Source organism: Lissotriton helveticus, chromosome 2_1, assembly GCF_964261635.1.
Source record: "Lissotriton helveticus chromosome 2_1, aLisHel1.1, whole genome shotgun sequence".
Taxonomy (NCBI): Eukaryota; Metazoa; Chordata; class Amphibia; order Caudata; family Salamandridae; genus Lissotriton; species Lissotriton helveticus.
Window position 1 is genome coordinate 46,092,146 of NC_136059.1, and position 17,322 is coordinate 46,109,467.

Genomic DNA, 17,322 nt, shown 5'->3' on the forward strand with positions numbered 1-17,322 from the left:
GACGATATCGCAAAATCCTTTCATCAACCAGAACACCTTCAAGCTTTTCTGGATAACTACTCTCCCCTATCAATGGATACACATGACTCTCCAACTTGAAGTTATTCAGATAGTGTTAATGCTTATGCTTCATTACTTGTATTGTAACTCGTAGGTATATTTGTTGTCAAGTTAGTATTGCTCCTGTTAATACTAATTTAATCCTTTTCTAGTACAGGTGTGCTCCTCCCTCTCTTCTCTTTCCCTCTCTTGAATGCACACGTGTGTCTCTTCACTGGTTATGTCTGTTGTCTCTACTTTGTATATATATATATGTTTTGTTATTTTTATTTCCTCATGTCTATTGGCTACTTCTATGGTCTCTTTTACTACTTCTTCTGTACTGTAACTCCTTCACTCTTTCCTTTTTCTTTCTTTCATCACCTCATGAACCATGCATAGTTCTCCTAAAGTTAAAGTTGTATCTCTAAATGTCAAAGGTCTCAGTCATCCAGTTAAAAGGTTAAAGATTTTAGACTATATACATAGGCAAAAAGCTGATATCTGATACACCATTTTAGTATACATGTAAAGGAAATGGGTGGCCAGATTATCTTGTCCCCTGCGTAAGGTAAAAAGAATGGCGTGACTATTCTTTTTTAGAAAAAAATTCACCTACAAGTTCTAGACAAAAAATCGGATGTAGAAGGTAGAATTCTTTTAGTCAAAGTTAAGATTGGAGATGTGATTTTACATCTAATCAATATCTGCAGGGCCAACAACAGATGACCCTAATTTATGGTCTCACATTACTTCTTAGATTCTTCAACTTGGTAAAGTTTCCTTAATTCTAGGGGGTTATTTTAATTTGATTAGTGACCCTCTTTTAGATAGACTTTCCTTGACCAAATATACCCCTCCCATAGCGTTTCATTCCTTCAGAATGTTATTTAAAAACACTAAATTGGTTGATATTTGGAGGTTACATTTCCCAACCAAGAAACAATTTACGTTTCTTATTATATGGCAGAAAGAGAAAACCAAAAATCTAGGTATATTCTTTACACTCCCCTCGAAATACTCCATTACTCTAAACTGTGACTATCTACTAAACAAAATTTCAGAAAAAAATTGCCATTGATCCACACTCCTCTTATTATGGTGGGGGAAACTTGAAACCTTTAAAATGGTATTAGCCCCAATTATTTGTAATACCTTGTCTATGATGCCTGTACAATTACCTCTCTCAATCTACAAACTAATTGATCACTTTATTTCCAAAATTATATGGAATCACAAACCCCTCGTATTGCTTATACTAAACTTAAACTGTTCAAACTGAATAGAGGGTTTGGTTTACCTGATTTTTTCAAATATCATATATCATTTAATTTAAAACAAGGTTCACTCTGGTTCACAAGTTCGGATACTAATTATTCCCCTAAATAGTTACTGATTAAACACAATTTAATGTCACCATTTCCTCTCCCATCACTTTTGTCCATATATAATTCAAATAAATTTTTTAGATCCTCTACTGTCATTGCTCCCACTAAATTGATTATTGCTGATTTTGATGCTTCTTTTTCATCAGGTATTTCAGACCGTACTATGATTTCCCTTTAGCATAATCATTTATTTAAAATGGAACCATACAATTGCATGCTGCAAACTATGGATTTCGACTGGCATTTTCTTTCTCCGTGATATTTATGAAGATGATGCTTTATTATCTTTCCGTGAACTTCAGGCCAGATTCATGTTACCCAATACGGAAGCCATTAAATGTGAATTTCTTTGCAACACACTGCTTAACGCCTTTCCAAATATGCTACCCCAAATTAGGATTCCAGATTTGATAAGTTGTAATAAAGCTTTTTCTGCCTTCCAACATAAGGCCTCCAAATTTTATAAACAGCTCCATTTTACAGATGCTACTAACCTTAACTTTTTATCCACTTTCTGGAACGCAGAACTGTCTTTGAATCTTTCGTTAAAGAGTGGAGACAAATATGGGTCATCAATATTTCAGGATGGTTTCCTGTATCATTATCCAAACCAACGCCTTTATTTTGTTCAATTGTCTATGGACACCCTATAAATTATTTAAATCTAAACTTATAGATTTTCCACTTTTTTGGAACTACAAATGCTATGATGGTACTTTGAAACATATGCTTTTGATTGTAATGCAATAGCTCACTGTTGGAAAAATGTTTGGCATATTGTCCCTAAAGTTCTTCCTATTTCTGAGACTCTGACCTATAGTATACTTATTGATAAATCTTGGGTCCTATCATCCACCTTATTAGAGCCCCAATTTAAACTTTTTATCTCCTTACTTCTATTACTATTAAATCTATTACTTCCAATTGGAAATCATCTGACGCAATATCAATGCAAGCATGGGGGTCATATATTATTTTCATTAGATCTGGTGCTCACTTATCTTATAAGGGACCATTCGAAAATACATCATCATTTCAACAGCTAATGGAAACCAATTGAGGATTATATCAACACTTATTTATGAAGTGTTTAATAACCCTATTTTCTTATATTAACAGTTCTGTGTAACCATTGCTTTGAGTAGTAGCCTCATTTGTTTCTTTCTCCAACGTTTATAATTTTACTGTTTTTTCATGACAATGGTAATCTTTTGGAATATTGATAATGTTATGATAATATTTTAGTGCTAATAATATTGTATAATATATATCAATGCTGTATCTTTTTGTGTTTGTCTTGTCTACAAGAAATCCTAATAAAATATTTTGAACATAGAATGGACACTGCCACGTCCTTCATATTCTTTGCCTTTATAAATGTTATAAATTTAATAACATCTTTATAAACAATACAAAGACACGGATGTATGACATTACAACGCATGCTTTTACATCGCATGCCTTTACAACGCGGTTTTTACAACGCATGCCTTTACAACGCATAGTGCTTTGGGGCGCTGGATAGTGAATTGTTTAATTTACTATTCCAACTCCAGTCCCCGTGGATAGTAGGGAAGGTGTTGGATAGTAAATTAAACCTATTCCCTATCCTAGAGCGCCCCCCAGCGCAATGCATGGTAATGGTTTGCGTTGTAAAAGTTGCGTCGTAAAGGCACTGCGTGGTAAAAGTTGCGTTGTAAAGGATGTTTACCCAAAGACACATACAGCAATATTCATTTTTTTAATGTTTTTTGGGGGTACACCATGAACCAAGCAGTAGAAAAAACACATCTATTACCTCAAGGCCAGTCTAGAAAACACGAGCAGCCCTGGCAAGTGCTGCCTCATACCAGTCTGCATACGGTGCAGAGTGGGAAAACCCAGTATGGAAGCCCATCGAGCTCAAAAAAGACCAAAGGGTTCCACAGCCCTTGGAAGACATTTAGACTAAATTGGCAAAATGATATATTTCGACAGGTGAACTGATTAAAATACCTAAAATGTAAATTACAGTGTCATTTCCCTTTTGCCCTTCTGTGTCCTGCATTTGCCAGTGGATAATCACATTTCCTGTAAGTGATCTTTTGTTTAATGTGTTCACTGTTTAGCAAATCGCATCGGGCTCAGTTCAAGTTGTTTGCATCTTCTGTTGCTATGTGTGATCTTGTTCACGTGTTCCTATTGCTTTATTTGATCGATAGCTAGGTTTTTGCATCCATTTGCATTTAATTGTGCTTAGGGCTACTGGCAGCTGAGCCCGTCCTGGGGGCTGTAATCACCCTGTGTTCATGGTATTCAGTGCAGCTGAATATATAGACCTGCAATTGCAGGTTGGCAGCCTTTCGCTCACATTCAGACAAGTATATTCGCAATGCAATAAGTCTTACATTACTGAAACTTTGAGTGTTAGGCGTTGCTAATAATAATGCAGGGCTAATAGCTCAAACTTTCAATAATGACAGACCTTTTGCATTGCAAATGCTTGTTTTCTTTCCCATTTCTGTGTAGTGGCAGTCAGGGAGACAACAAAGGTCAGTGTTTGCATTTTCTCTCCATTGACAGAATGAAATTAATGGATTGTAACAGCACCGCAGGCCTCCACACAGAGGAATGGGCACAACCGTGCACACTTTGAAGAGTTACTATGCGACTGAAGAGCACCTGGACACAAAGTCCACCAGGCAGCTGGCTATGGAGTCTGCTACACCTCCAGTCCATGGTAGTCATTATATTGTCCAACGCATCATTGTTACCCAGAGTGCAACCAGCGGCCACTCATACCAGGTGACTACCAGCTCTGCAGGATGTCACAGGACCACAAATACTCCCCAATCTCTCATCCAGCCAATAGGGTGGCCTGGGGCTCTGAGGGGGCGGAGTCTGCTCCAGGAGCAGGGACTTCTACGTTTCATCAGTTACTCAGAGTAGAGGACGGTTAAAGAAGAGGAGTCACTCGACAAGTGTACTGACCTCTCCAGCTCCAGCTCCTCCTGGAGGCACACGTGGACCCCACAAACCCTCACCCTGGCAGACATCTGCAGCTGGTCATCTGGTGATGGAGCAAGGTTTCATGCATAAAGAGACTTGCTCTGATTAATCCTCTCAAAAATAACAAGTAATGTATTAATCAACATGTTTCGTCTTATTAATGACTGCACCACACAACATATTTAGTATCGAGGGGAAGCTCGCCTATGTGCTTTTACTAACAGTAACTCGAGTGACTTAATATGGCCGGCGAAAATGCGGGAACTGTACTGTGCATGACTCTGCCACACTCACGTGGTGTGACGTATCTTTCGTTTAGTGGGAATTTCTTGCAGCTGCACACAAGAATTAAGATGGACGCTTCATGTTTTATATACTAAAGCACTTGCTTTTGCTCTAACTAAACTTCGTTCGTTCTGCTTAACTATTAATGCTATAGTTAAAATAAAGAAATGGGAATAGAGTAGAAATAAGTGGTATACAGTGCATTCATTTATTCTTTGTTCTAAAACTGTTTCTCTTTGACTTTGTATTTGGGCAGGGAGAGTGTATTGTAACGCTATAGTCCTCAAACAGTGGCATTGAAACCAAGCCAGTGACAGTCTTGCCTGCGACGCGCCTGGGAACCTCCCCCTTGAACTCTCCAGAGGATGAGAAAAATATAAAATGTTATAATTTGTATATCTTATGCTACAGTAATACTGAGTGGAATAAAGTCATAAGAAAATAAATTATTGGCGGGAACGGGAAAGCGTCTTGAGACCTGTCGGTGAGTTGGCGCTATACAAACTAAAGTAACAATAACAATAACAATTATTAATGAATGAAAATGATCTCATACTAGTATGGTGTGATGACCTCTCCTCGCCTTTTGACCAATCAAATCAAGGGAATACATGAATTTGCAACACTGGGGGAGTGGTACATTGCCCTGGAAAATGGTATAACTAAGGTAGGTTTAGCTAGTTAGATGGTCCGACTTGTCCGAATTGCTGACCTGTCACGGACCCAACGCACTAAATAGGAGATTGAGAGCAGAGCTGCTGGCGGAGCACTCTGTCAGAAGAATCGGGAGCAGAGGTGATGGTGGAGCACTCTGTCAGAAGAATTGATAAATTGCTGTGGGAGAAGAATCGATAACCCAATTGGGGTCTGACTGTTAGCCGCAGAGAGGGGTGTGACGCTGGCGTTGCAAATAGCTGAGGGTACCTGTCCTGACCTGCATCTATCCTGTCCTGATCTGCATTGGTCCGCACCTGTTTTGTCCTGATTTGCACTTGTTCTGTCCTGTTGGTACCTGAATTATCGGGAGTCCTGTTCTTTGTCCCAGCCCATGGCCAGGGTTGGTCTTTACACCATTCTAGGTAAATATAAATCTGTGTGGATATGTCATTGTATTGTTTCCCTTTCTCACCCTTCCCAGGTATAAATGTCTAATGAAAGTCACACAATATTTCTACTCATTTTGATTATTATATTCGTGCTTGAAAACTCTCTTATTAAGCTTTTATGGACATGTGCAAATAGAAATTTATATAGATAAAGCGTTAAAAACGTTCCCAAGTCTGTGGTTATTTTATGAAGGTAAATGTTATTTTTCTACCTATTATGCTAACACTCTTGTTCCCTTAGGACTTAAATACAGGTGACAATGATTGGTAAGTCAAATGTGTATAGGTACAAGTTCTAAAGTAAAATAAAATCTTGATTGGCAAATGGTAAAAGCCGGATTCCCTGTTCAAAGTGTGCATGTTTAGGGGCCCAGGTGAGTATGGTAATTGAGCAGGTAACTCCGCGCGTCATCACTGGTGGTTAGCCGATCACGTGCCGCAGGCGTGTGCAGAATCCGTATCTTAAATAGGTTATTTTCTTATTCACTTCCCGCCTCGCTCTTTGTGATGCTACAGAGAAGGCTTCTGATTAGACAACAATTGCAATCTTAGGGCCTGATTTAGATATTGGCAGACAGGTTACTCCTTCACAATGATGATGGATATCCCGCCCTTCAACGTATAAATACCATAGGATTTATATTTCAGTGGATGAGATATCTGTCACCGTTGTGACCAAGTAACCTACCCACCAAGAAAAATGTCAGTATCTGAAAATAAAATGCAGCGATAATGCCGTTAGTTAGTTCAGCTGGGGGTAACTTCTTCAGATCCATCTCCATTTTGAACAGGAATAAAAATGCCTTGATTGTTATTTCCCTGCACTGAGAAAGGAATATACATTTGTGTTGTCAGAAGAAAACCAAATCTGAAGTTCTTTCAAATTTAAGGAGAGCTGGACTAGTATGGAATAAATCGGTTACTTACTTTTATGTCTACTACCCCTCCTGGGGTATAGTCAGGGTTGGATTGGTAATGCAGGCATTTTGGCCGGTATCCGAGTTCCAGTTGTGGGCAGCTTGTATGGCAGCCTGGTGGCTGATTTGGGTGGTGCCTGTGCTTCTCGGATGCCACCAGTGGCCCAGTGGGGTCCTAAGTGGCCTTTCTGGAGGCAGATTGGCGTCCATTACCTCCGTTTTACCAACGGGCAGAGGTGTCAATCCCTTACTCTCACTGGCCGGCCCATTACTGTATGCAGATTGAGCAAGGGTAGGGGGCCTGAGCTGAAGTGGTCTCACTTGTATTCAGATGTAGTTCACCAGTGTGAACTAATCTGTGCTTTTTTTTTTTTTAAATCTAAGTGAAGTTAAGAAAGCATGCCTCTGTCAGAGACCTCCCTTCTTTTCATAAAACTTCCCCACAGCAGTGTTTTGCGGAACGGCAATTGCCAAATGTGGGCCACTTTCCTTTTAGCGTGCCCAGGCCTATTTTTGATCCCAATCCAACCCTTGGTGAAGTCCATCAACCAGGATTGTCTTGGGCTTTTCTTTCAGTTTGACTCTAGGTGTACCCCATTCCTTAGCAGTCAGCATCAAGGCCTCAGCACCAGGTGTTTCTCGGCCTTCCTCCTTTCCTTTTCCCCTTGAGGGTTTTAGGTCAAGGATTGCAAGGTGGTGTTTGATGCAGGCTGGCAGAAGGTGTGAATCTCCAACAATGAATCTGTTGCTCAAAAGAAATGTTCTTGTCTGGCCCTTGTTTCCTCACCAGGACTGGTCACAAGGAATCTCTACTCTTAATTAAACTACACTTTGGTGGAACAAGGAGCCGACTACTGATGTAGTTTGAAGATCACTTGTCCAAAGGTAGGCAGGTATAAACCTCTCTCCTCATTCAATTTGATAAAAATGAGCGAGTAAAGTGAACTATTGTTACTTGCAACCAGGGACAGTAACTCCTCTGTATACATTTATAGGATTATATTAATAAGTGACACCTGATTGTGGAAAGTGTGTTCAGTCAAATCTGCGTAGGACCAGGTGGTAGGGGAGGGAGTGATGTATACTTATTATATGTGCAAGCGTCCTCTACTAAAGTTATAATCACGGCCACTGTAATTATATGGCAGGAAGGGCCAAATTATGCGTCAGGGTTGAGTAATGTATGTGGCAAGAAAAGCTAAATTATGCAGCGTAATGCGGCACATTTAGTGATTGTATTACTTCATTATTTTGTCATGTTTAGGTCAAGCCCTGAGCCAGCGTGCAAGCGCTGCTCTGGGGTTGATCTGGGGTAGTTGAGTACAGGAGAGAAGCCACGACCACTCTCTTGCCCATCTTTTTCATTGGCTTGTGTCTTTGTCCTTTACTAAATGCTGCCTTCCATTGGTTTATAGGCCTGTTAGTCCCTCTCTCTATGACAGCCATGTCGTCATTTGTATCCTTACATGGCTACTGGCCCCTTTACTTTGAGTACTATTTTTTGCCATGCCTTCTCGCCCCCACAGCACTCCCGTTGTTCATGCCCCCTTGCCCCCCCACCTGGCCGTCTGTCCACAATGCAATAGGTCTTGCGTAAATGCGAGTCCTATTGCATTGCAAATGCTTGTTATACTTGTTAATACTGTCTGGCAACATTGGTACCAGTTTAACACCTAAACATAGTAATGAACAATAGAGAGGCAACCAGTCCAGCTGTGCAAAGGGACTGTCACTGCACAGCAGCACGTGTCACTGCCTTTTTAGTAACGTTTGAGTCATTTGAGATTATACAGCAGATGATGGATTATGTGGCAAATGCAGCAGATATATAATAATGCAAAAATTGCTGTGGCCACACAATTGCATAATTCCAGGGGCGCTGGTTATGATATAGGGCAGTGTATTCAACAGCTGGAGGACTCATCATTTGATGCCCTATTTCTTCCTTTAATGGTCTAGTAGCCCATACTCGCCCGTCTCACAATCGCTCAACAACACATAGATTAACATAAGACATGCAGGAATGAGACAGCGTGACCTTGGCTGACCTTCAGGAAGCTCTTGGCCGCTGCCCGGCACTGCTGGTGGTACTGCAGGTATGTGGTGGTCTCCCAGTGGCCATCTCTCTTCACCGCCATTGCTGGGCGGTCGCCGAACCGCTGGACCGATTCCTCAAACACCTGGAGTGTGGTGACGGGGGGCTCCGAGGCCGGCCCTGTCTCTTCCATACGCAATCTCACAGCTCCATCCCTCCGTGTGGTCCAGAAGCTGTCTGCGGGAGCCAGGTTCAGCTGAAGGGGTCTGCTTGTGGTCCCAAGAGGGCGTCCTTTGAGAGCTAAGAGGGGGAGTGGTATGAAAGAAGGACATCAACTCAGAGACACACTCTGATACAAACATATCCTACATCGGGTCTACAAATATGTAGCTATGGGTTTATTTCATAATTCAACACTTTTTATTGGGTTTTATCAACTTTAGACATTAGCAGTTATTTTTTTCAACATTGTGTTTTGTAAATGTTGTCGGAATTGAGTCCAGATTGCTTTACAACAGTGTTTTGCAATTGGACACAAAAAAGATGTTTAGAAATCTTAGTGGGCGGGTTTGAAAGAATTTGGAAGTCATAAGTATGAGCAATAAAGTGTAAATGGTTGAATATGATTAAAGCAGCCTATCATAACAGGAGAAGTCCTCTCCCCACTGCGATCTGAATTCGCTTTATGACCTCACTGTCTAAATTGATGCTTTAACTGAGTGTGATGTCTGCCAAACCACTGTAACTGTCTCTTATGGTAACTGCTGCACACATCTACTGGTGTAAACATCAGAGTTTAATTACTATAACTGTAACCCATGTATCCTGCTTGTTGTAAAGTGCTCAACTGCCTTTGGTCCATGTACAGTTATATACAATTAAAAAATGTAAATAAAATAAATGATGCAGTGCATTAGGCAGTTGGAAGGCAAGAACAGAGAGCAGGGTGTCTGGGATAGTGGAGGACGTGGGGGTGTTGGATGGGGGAAATGGCTGAAGAATAGAGAGGAGAAGGAAGCAGGAATGGGGATGTTGGGTAGGGATGGAAGAAGTGTTCTAAAGGTGAGATGGAAGGGTTCTGATGATGCAGATGAACTTGTCAGCTCCGTTTGACACCCTCAGTCACACTGTATGACTGTCTAGAATGGGTGGAGTGTTAACGGTGTCGTACATTGCGTCAATTGGCTTAGTTTATTTATTCATGGAAGTGCATCTGATTTTGTCAGGACCAAGTTATTCCTTGTGGATTCTTCATCAGTTTTAGTATCTCTCTGAGATCATGCTGATTCCTTGTGCCTTGTAATATAAACATGCAACCACTTCACCATCTTCCTCTGAGCCTGGGAGTCTAACTCCACAACGAATGTGATAACACAGAGGTACAACTTTAGAGAAGCCCAGGTCCTTCTTCAGCCTTCAGAAAGAGCAAGACTCACAGGTCATAAGATCTACATTTGACTTTATACAACATTCAAAGAATGAGAGCTGGATTAGCCTTAATAATTCCAAAAATGAGTCCTACTTGTAGATTCAGCCCCTAAGTTACATCAATTATATTTTGTTATGTCATGTGCTGTAGTTTTCATGTAGTGTCTTGCGACCCAGAACTTAGTGCTCTTCTACGCAGATATATGAGTCTACAGTGGTGGGTTTGCCCACCAAGGCCTTCTACTCAGTAGTCGGGGGACAGACCATGCAGATTTGTGTGAAGAAGTGTGTTGAATGTTTTTTTTCTGAGGTTGTGTTACAAAAGGGGGTTGCTGGTGGGGGAACTGTCATGTAGTTTCTATATACCCTATACAGGATCTGCACGTTTTGAATGACGTAAACTGTGGGATTGGTGGCAGACTGATTCTGTGCACCCCCACCAGGTATGGTAGCCTCTCTATATCAGCTAGCTCAGAGTGCGACTATATTCTCCTCTTATCCGGGAGAGAATAGTTTCTTGCAACCTCAGAACATGACACCCCTGATCCCCCTGGATCGTGGAAACAATGTACTACTTTTCGCTCAGTCACTCGTGCTCACCTAGTTTTGTCTCAGAGATACACAGAATAAACAGTCTGGGCATTTCATTAAGTATTATTTGAACAATTGTTATTCTAGTGTAGAATAGATGAGCTGCAACAACCAATTAGACGGTAGCATAGATATATGATTAGCAATACTACAAAAGTAAAGGGATGGTATAGCTCTACCATCTTGCAATAATCATGAATACATACAAGTATATAAAACACATGATAAAAAGTGTTTACTCCTACCATGCCTCCCAACTAGATGTACCTAAAATGTACCTAGCATCTATGTAGGTGTTATGCCAAGAATCCCTCTAGGATCTAGTCCACCCCATTGCCTGATAGTTAGAGAATGTGGGACCCCGTCCTGGTCTCGAATTGGACACTCCGTGAGGAATGTTAGACCACTGCTAGCTGGAGCGTCTGCATGCATGCGTCTCTGGTCCGTGTGTCAGCCGGGAAGTCACAGTCTACTCTGTCTTTCTAAAGCAAGACATGATGTATATATACCCACAGGTCTCCCCAGGGGTCCTACCTTGCTGTGTTACTGTGTCGGCCTAAAGGATGAAGTTGAGCCTGAACTTTATACATAGATATTATACAGGAGATGATAGACCTGCTGTTAGTCCTGCTGGGCTTCCAAGAAGCCTCATGCATAATGTATGAGAATCAAACTAGGGAAAACCTGCTTTCTGACTGCACTGTCATATTTGGGTAAAAGGTCAGTCCTCAAGAAGTGTTATGTATTTAATGTAGGGAAGGATATAGGTGAAAGGTTATAATGCTACCAGCGCCTATATAGAGTACCTATATGGAATATAACACCCACTCCTCTTCCGACTGGACAACATAAGTAACTAAGTAACGTATAACTAATCTAACTATATTGTGGTATGCATACTCAAAGAAAGTTTTTTAAAACATTACAATTGCTTAAAATGTTCAAAAACTTCCAAAAACCTTTTAAAATATTAAAAATAATGCAAGCCCTAGCTTTGAAATGCTCGTATTCATAGTCCAAAGCACAATAAGCATTCAAAAACCATGTACACCCAATAAATAAAAGGAAAGTCAATTTTGTTTTAAGTTTCAAATTTGAGCTTGCTTAAAAAAAGGTGATTTTTTTCCCCGGCACACAACGAGCCAAATGAGTCAAATGTGTATGTGGACATTGCAGAACATGGGCTGTTATTGGGTCCAGTAAAGCATTCACATCTGGTTGCACACATGATGGTTGTGTCAAACAGAGGTCTAACACGCATTCTTCTCCACAAAACAGGCATCCGCGGGCAGGAAAGATGCAGTCCATCCAGACTGGTGGAAACGACAAGTACCAAGATGCACTTAGTTCTCTTAGGCGAGGCGTGCCTAGATGTTGTACCATGCAATCACGGTATTTCCGCTCCAGGAGTGCTGTTTCCATCTCCTTGGTGACTGGGACGTCCATTGCGTAGCAGATAGAAGACAATCAGGATACCTGCTATTAGAAACCGAATCAGCGGAAGCCCTCCAAAGATGCTTCTGAATACAGAGTGAATGAAGTTTGGTATAACTTCAAGTACCGTCTGAAAGCTGCTTATAAATCCAGAACATATGGTCTTAAATAGGTGAACGATGCCATTGGTATCAGACATATTAAAGATATGATTTATGTGAGGGCAGTAACTATGAATAAGCGTCTGTATCTCTGCTGAACACCTTGCAATCTGGAGATCAAAGTCTCTCGAGCGGAGGTTAAGGGCACAGACTTCTGTAGAAGCATGGCTTTCATTCTACTTAGAGTATCAAACCGCATTAAAGAAATATTCAGTGAAGGCCATAACGGTGCCTCCCTGACTGTATGTGTCGGTGGAAACAATATTTGCATACAACAAGTAACCCTGGAGCTCACGTTTATCAGATATGCGATACTCGGAAGCATTCAGCAGCAGCCTTGATCGTTCAGCATCAAGTAACTGCCATTTGAAAGTAGCCTGAACGCTGAAGTAATCACTGCAGCTTGGGCACCCTTCAGATGACAGGACAAGAGCGCTACAGAATCATTAAAATCCCAGTGTAGCAATATATACTGACATCTGAGTGATCCATTTAATGTGCTCTCGCAGTTTGTACCGCTAAGAAACACTTCTCGATCCCCACTCCAGCTTTGAAATGTGTATGGTAATTCCCATGTTTCCCTAATGTATTCCTTACCCATTTTTTCGTATCTGCCTGCCTGCTTTTGATCAAAGCAATACTGAAACTGAAAAATTCTGACCGGTAGAGTTATTTGGCCATGGATTAGCCTTTCCGTGGATGGTGATTCTGCCACTGTAAATGGTAACCTATCCAGTTTTTCAATATGCAGCATTGTATATTTTGCTCCCCTTTGTGCCATTTCTATCTGTTTATCTGTTAGATTGTATTCAGAAAACAGAGACGGGCTGTTGATAAAACGCCAGGGCACATAGCCTGCACGCAAAGATGCCGCATCCAGCTTAACAACATGATAGAACGTAATTGAGATTGCCTGTGTTGTAATACGGCTAAATCCTGCTCCAATTTGTCTATCGCAGAAGTTACAATGTTGCCTAAGGAATATATCCTGGAGGTCAATGTAGTTAACTCATTATCTACCACTGCTAGAGATTTTTCTAGATTTATACGGTCTATTTCCTCTGATCTTACTGCGGCCTCTTGTTGTGAAATTTTCCATATTTCATTGTAGGCAGCATAAATGCCAGCATGTATGAAATGTTCCTGACGTAGTTTCCTGGGACCTAGTAAAAAAATCCCAAAGATCTACATCTTATGAGACTAAGGATAAATGTTGTTTCACCTGTGTGAGAGTTGGGGTATCTAGGCAATCAAGGCACGACTTCCTAACACTGTATGATGTTACTACCCCTGGATGTTGTCTGTGTACATAACGTCGTTCTGGCCTATTGATACTAAACCCTTCAGTTTTACCCATGAATCTTGACTGACAACTATTGGCATTTGTCGGCCAAATCAACCATTTCTTCCAATCGGGGTCTGATCTATTGTATTGTACAAAGTTACCTATTGTAATCCCTTTCTGTAATGTTTCGTTATCCTTGGTGTACGATGGAGTTGGCAGCCGAGGTGTGTTCAAGTCTTTGTTCTTGGCTAGTCCAAGGCAAGATGTCTGTTGCACTATCTCGTTCAAAAACATGATTTGTTGAGGGATTAGGCATGCTCTAAATAAAACTTCAATCACCTGCACTTGCCCTTCTCTAGTACACCAGACTGATTTTAAGTCTATTGTGTCTTTCCATAAGTTGAAAATCTTGTTCGGACAACTGGGCAATAAAGGATGCAGAGTACATTTGCTTGGTGTTTGTTAGCATATTTTTCTTTGCTAATGTTGGTGCAACCTTAAAATAATATGAGTCTGGGTCAGACATTTTAAACCCTGAAAAATATGGAAACTTCTGAGTAAATGTTTTTGAACTGCACTTTGATGATGTTGGGCAATGTTCCCACTGGTAGTATGTGAACACATTTCGAGGATTTGCTAATTTATGCAGAAAGTGATGACCATAATGTTGAAAACAATACCTGGTATCGTAATCTGACGTGCCTTCCAATGTCTCCTATTAGGAAACGCATCAGATTTTTCCAAATCAGACAACATATTATTTACAGTTTCAAAATCCCAATCATCGGAAAATGAACTTAGGGTAATGATATCACTTAATGATATTTTAAATAAATGTGGAATCTTTAAAAGTTCCGTTGGGCCAAATACATCGAAATCAACATTGTCCCAAACTATACCATCAAGGTATAGGAACTGCTGTAATGTTCACTGATGACAAGTCTCTTTTTTCTCGATGAGATGATTGGTGTGGTTTTAAAATTAAGTTCATCTTTTGGGCTGCAGTGCTTTGCTGAATGTAATGTCCATTTATAAGCAAGTTAAAAACTATTATTAACCCTAACCAGAAAATAATGAAAAGCACCCCAGTAATTACCCATAGTTCTAACCAAGGTGATACCAGGTAAGTCTTTTTGAGAAAGTTCAGAAAGTCTTTAACTGATTGATGGGCTGGCGTCGTTTCCGGTTCCATTGGATCCAAAAAAAATGTCGCAAAGTTTATGAAGTAGCCGGAAGCAGTTCGATCAATTGTTGGAATTGCGTCAGAATTTGTTGAAATTGTACTTTGATCTTGTCGAGGCATGTTGACGTAGACATCTGTATTTGGTCTAATTGCGATTTGTCTGTTGTCTTGAGTTTGATTTTGAAGTTGAACTTCAGGTTCAAGAGGAACGAGTTCCATAGCATTGTGGCACAGTCCTTCATTTCATACAGGAGGCTCTTCGAATGTGATGAGTCTTTCAATTCGAACTTCTTAGATTGTAACACGAGGAGGGAGTCTGCTACTTTGGAGTCCACATGGGCTACTGCTAAGAAGCGGCCACATAGTGTGGTTTAATTAGGGCAATTGAGACAAATCTTTTCTCCTTTTTTACGGCAAGAGGCGGTAGAAGTACAGTTCTTGTTCCTTCGACTGCTAGGACTGGTACAGGCTTTTTGTATGTTGGCCCAAAATCTTTCTTGTCCGACTTTTGAAATCCAGACAGGTCTTGCAGTGACTGATTTGACTACCCCAGAGGCGGTCTGCTTCAGGTGGACATTACTTTGTTGTGTCCTGGATTCATTTAGATCCTGTAAAATAGCCAAATGATCATGGATGTCAAATGTTTTTAATCCGCTACTGCGCCTTCATAATCAAGATCAGGTACCCACATTCTTGTCCCAAATAGGACCTCGTAAGGAGTGACACCCTCGTAAGGACCTCATAAGGAGTGACACCCCTTAGAGAACTTCTTGGCATGTTGTTAACGGCTCTCAGTACTCTATACAGGTGTTGGTAATGTAATGTAGTGAAGGATATAGGTGAAAGGTTATGAAGTTACCTGAGCCTATATAGGGTACCTATATGGAATATAACAGAACCTATAGGTCAAACCAGTGTGAGGATGATGGGAAGACCTCCTAAAACACCTCAGAACCTCCCCTTTCCTCATGGACTTCTGAAGAAACCTCAAGACATGGCTCTTCCAGATGAAACAGACATGATCTCCTTTCCCGTCGTGCCTGCCCTGCCTCAGCGCCTGGATACCCTCACAGGTAATTAGCCGCACACCACAAATTCACATAACATAACATTTTAGCGTTGTCGTTGTGGAGTTCATTGCAGATGGGGAAAGGACAACTGAACCTCTACCAGCCGCATGTCATCTCTGTTGTGTAATGCATCTGCTTCTATTCTTGTCCGACATTGCACTGCGTTCATTATTATTGTACTTTCCCAGGTGTTTATGAGTGTGGTGGTGGGAGGGACTCATAAGATTGTCTAGTCGAACAGTTGATTTGAGTGTCAGACTTCTGAGTTGATTGTGTGTATAACCACAGCATATGGACTTGGTTCTCCTGTCTAAGTTAGTCACAGTTGATAACTCTTGCTTTAGTTGATTACAGAATTGATATCTCACTAATCACCTTTGCCCCAGGTGGACTGTTCTCCAAAACATGTGAGTTTCTTGAATGTCTTTGTTCTGTGTTCGTTTTTAAATTTCTTCTGTGTCCCATGTTCAAAGTTCTAAGTTATCCAGGTTGGTCCATGAAGTGAAGTCTGTTATAAGATCAGAACATTGCGCCTCCGAAGAACTATGCATAATACATCCACATTGGTGGAATGTCCTTTTCTTCTGTGCAAATATCGTCCCCAATTTTGCCCCTTTCATGGGTTGCTTGCCTGCAAACACCTCAATCCATTTGATTTGATGTCAGAAGAACCTTCCAGAGCATTCCTTCTCCCTCACAGTCATATTCTTGCAGGAGCACACCCATTAACTCGCCTGTATGCATTGTCGCGTATTCTGGAGTCAGGTGACAGAAACCTAGTTCTGTCATTTTTCCTTCCATCCACAAATACAAGTCACAATCTTGCCATGGCTGTCCCTCAAGCACTTGGCAGGTGTGTGCGGACAACACCTGGAATCGCTATCATTAAGTGGATTCCGGGGAAGGAAAGGCTTGCAGTGCTCACTGAATGTCGGTGCCTCCTGGCAAATTTGCCTGCACACCGGTGCTGGATACAAACTATGAATCCACTGAAGGGTCACATTATTTGAAACTGGTGGTGGCCGTATTGAAGATATCGAGTAGAGGTTTCCTAGTAGTTCAGAGCATCCTTGTGGAAACTTTGGTACTGTTTATGTTCTTCTGTAAAATTGTCTTGAAGTCAAAGCCAAATACAGAAAAATATTCTAAGGAATTTAATTGCACTCGGGAAATGACATTGAAGTGCTTTAGATGTTACAGGTTGGAATTGCGTACCAACCCTCTGAATGTTGTTCGCTCTCACTTTTTGTTTGTTAGCAGCATCTCTGGGGTTCCCGTGACATATTCAAACCTTTTGGCAAACTCTGTTGCTTTGTAGAAGGTGAGATCATTGCTGACAGCACCTTTTCCTGATCCCTTTTACTCACAATCTTTAGCACACACAGTCCATGAGGTAGGCGACCTTGCCGCGT

At 41.0% G+C, this 17,322-nt stretch overlaps 1 protein-coding gene across 1 annotated transcript in view; it reads right to left on the minus strand.

The window, feature by feature from the left end:
• The window catches only part of LOC144817693 (long-chain-fatty-acid--CoA ligase ACSBG2-like), a 383,515-nt gene that overhangs the window by 293,913 nt on the left and 72,280 nt on the right, over positions 1 to 17,322 (minus strand). Inside the window, exon 3 of the mRNA XM_078674441.1 lies at positions 8,772 to 9,058. Coding sequence (XP_078530567.1) covers positions 8,772 to 9,058 — 287 coding nt within the window. The remainder of the gene's footprint in view (positions 1 to 8,771; positions 9,059 to 17,322) is intronic.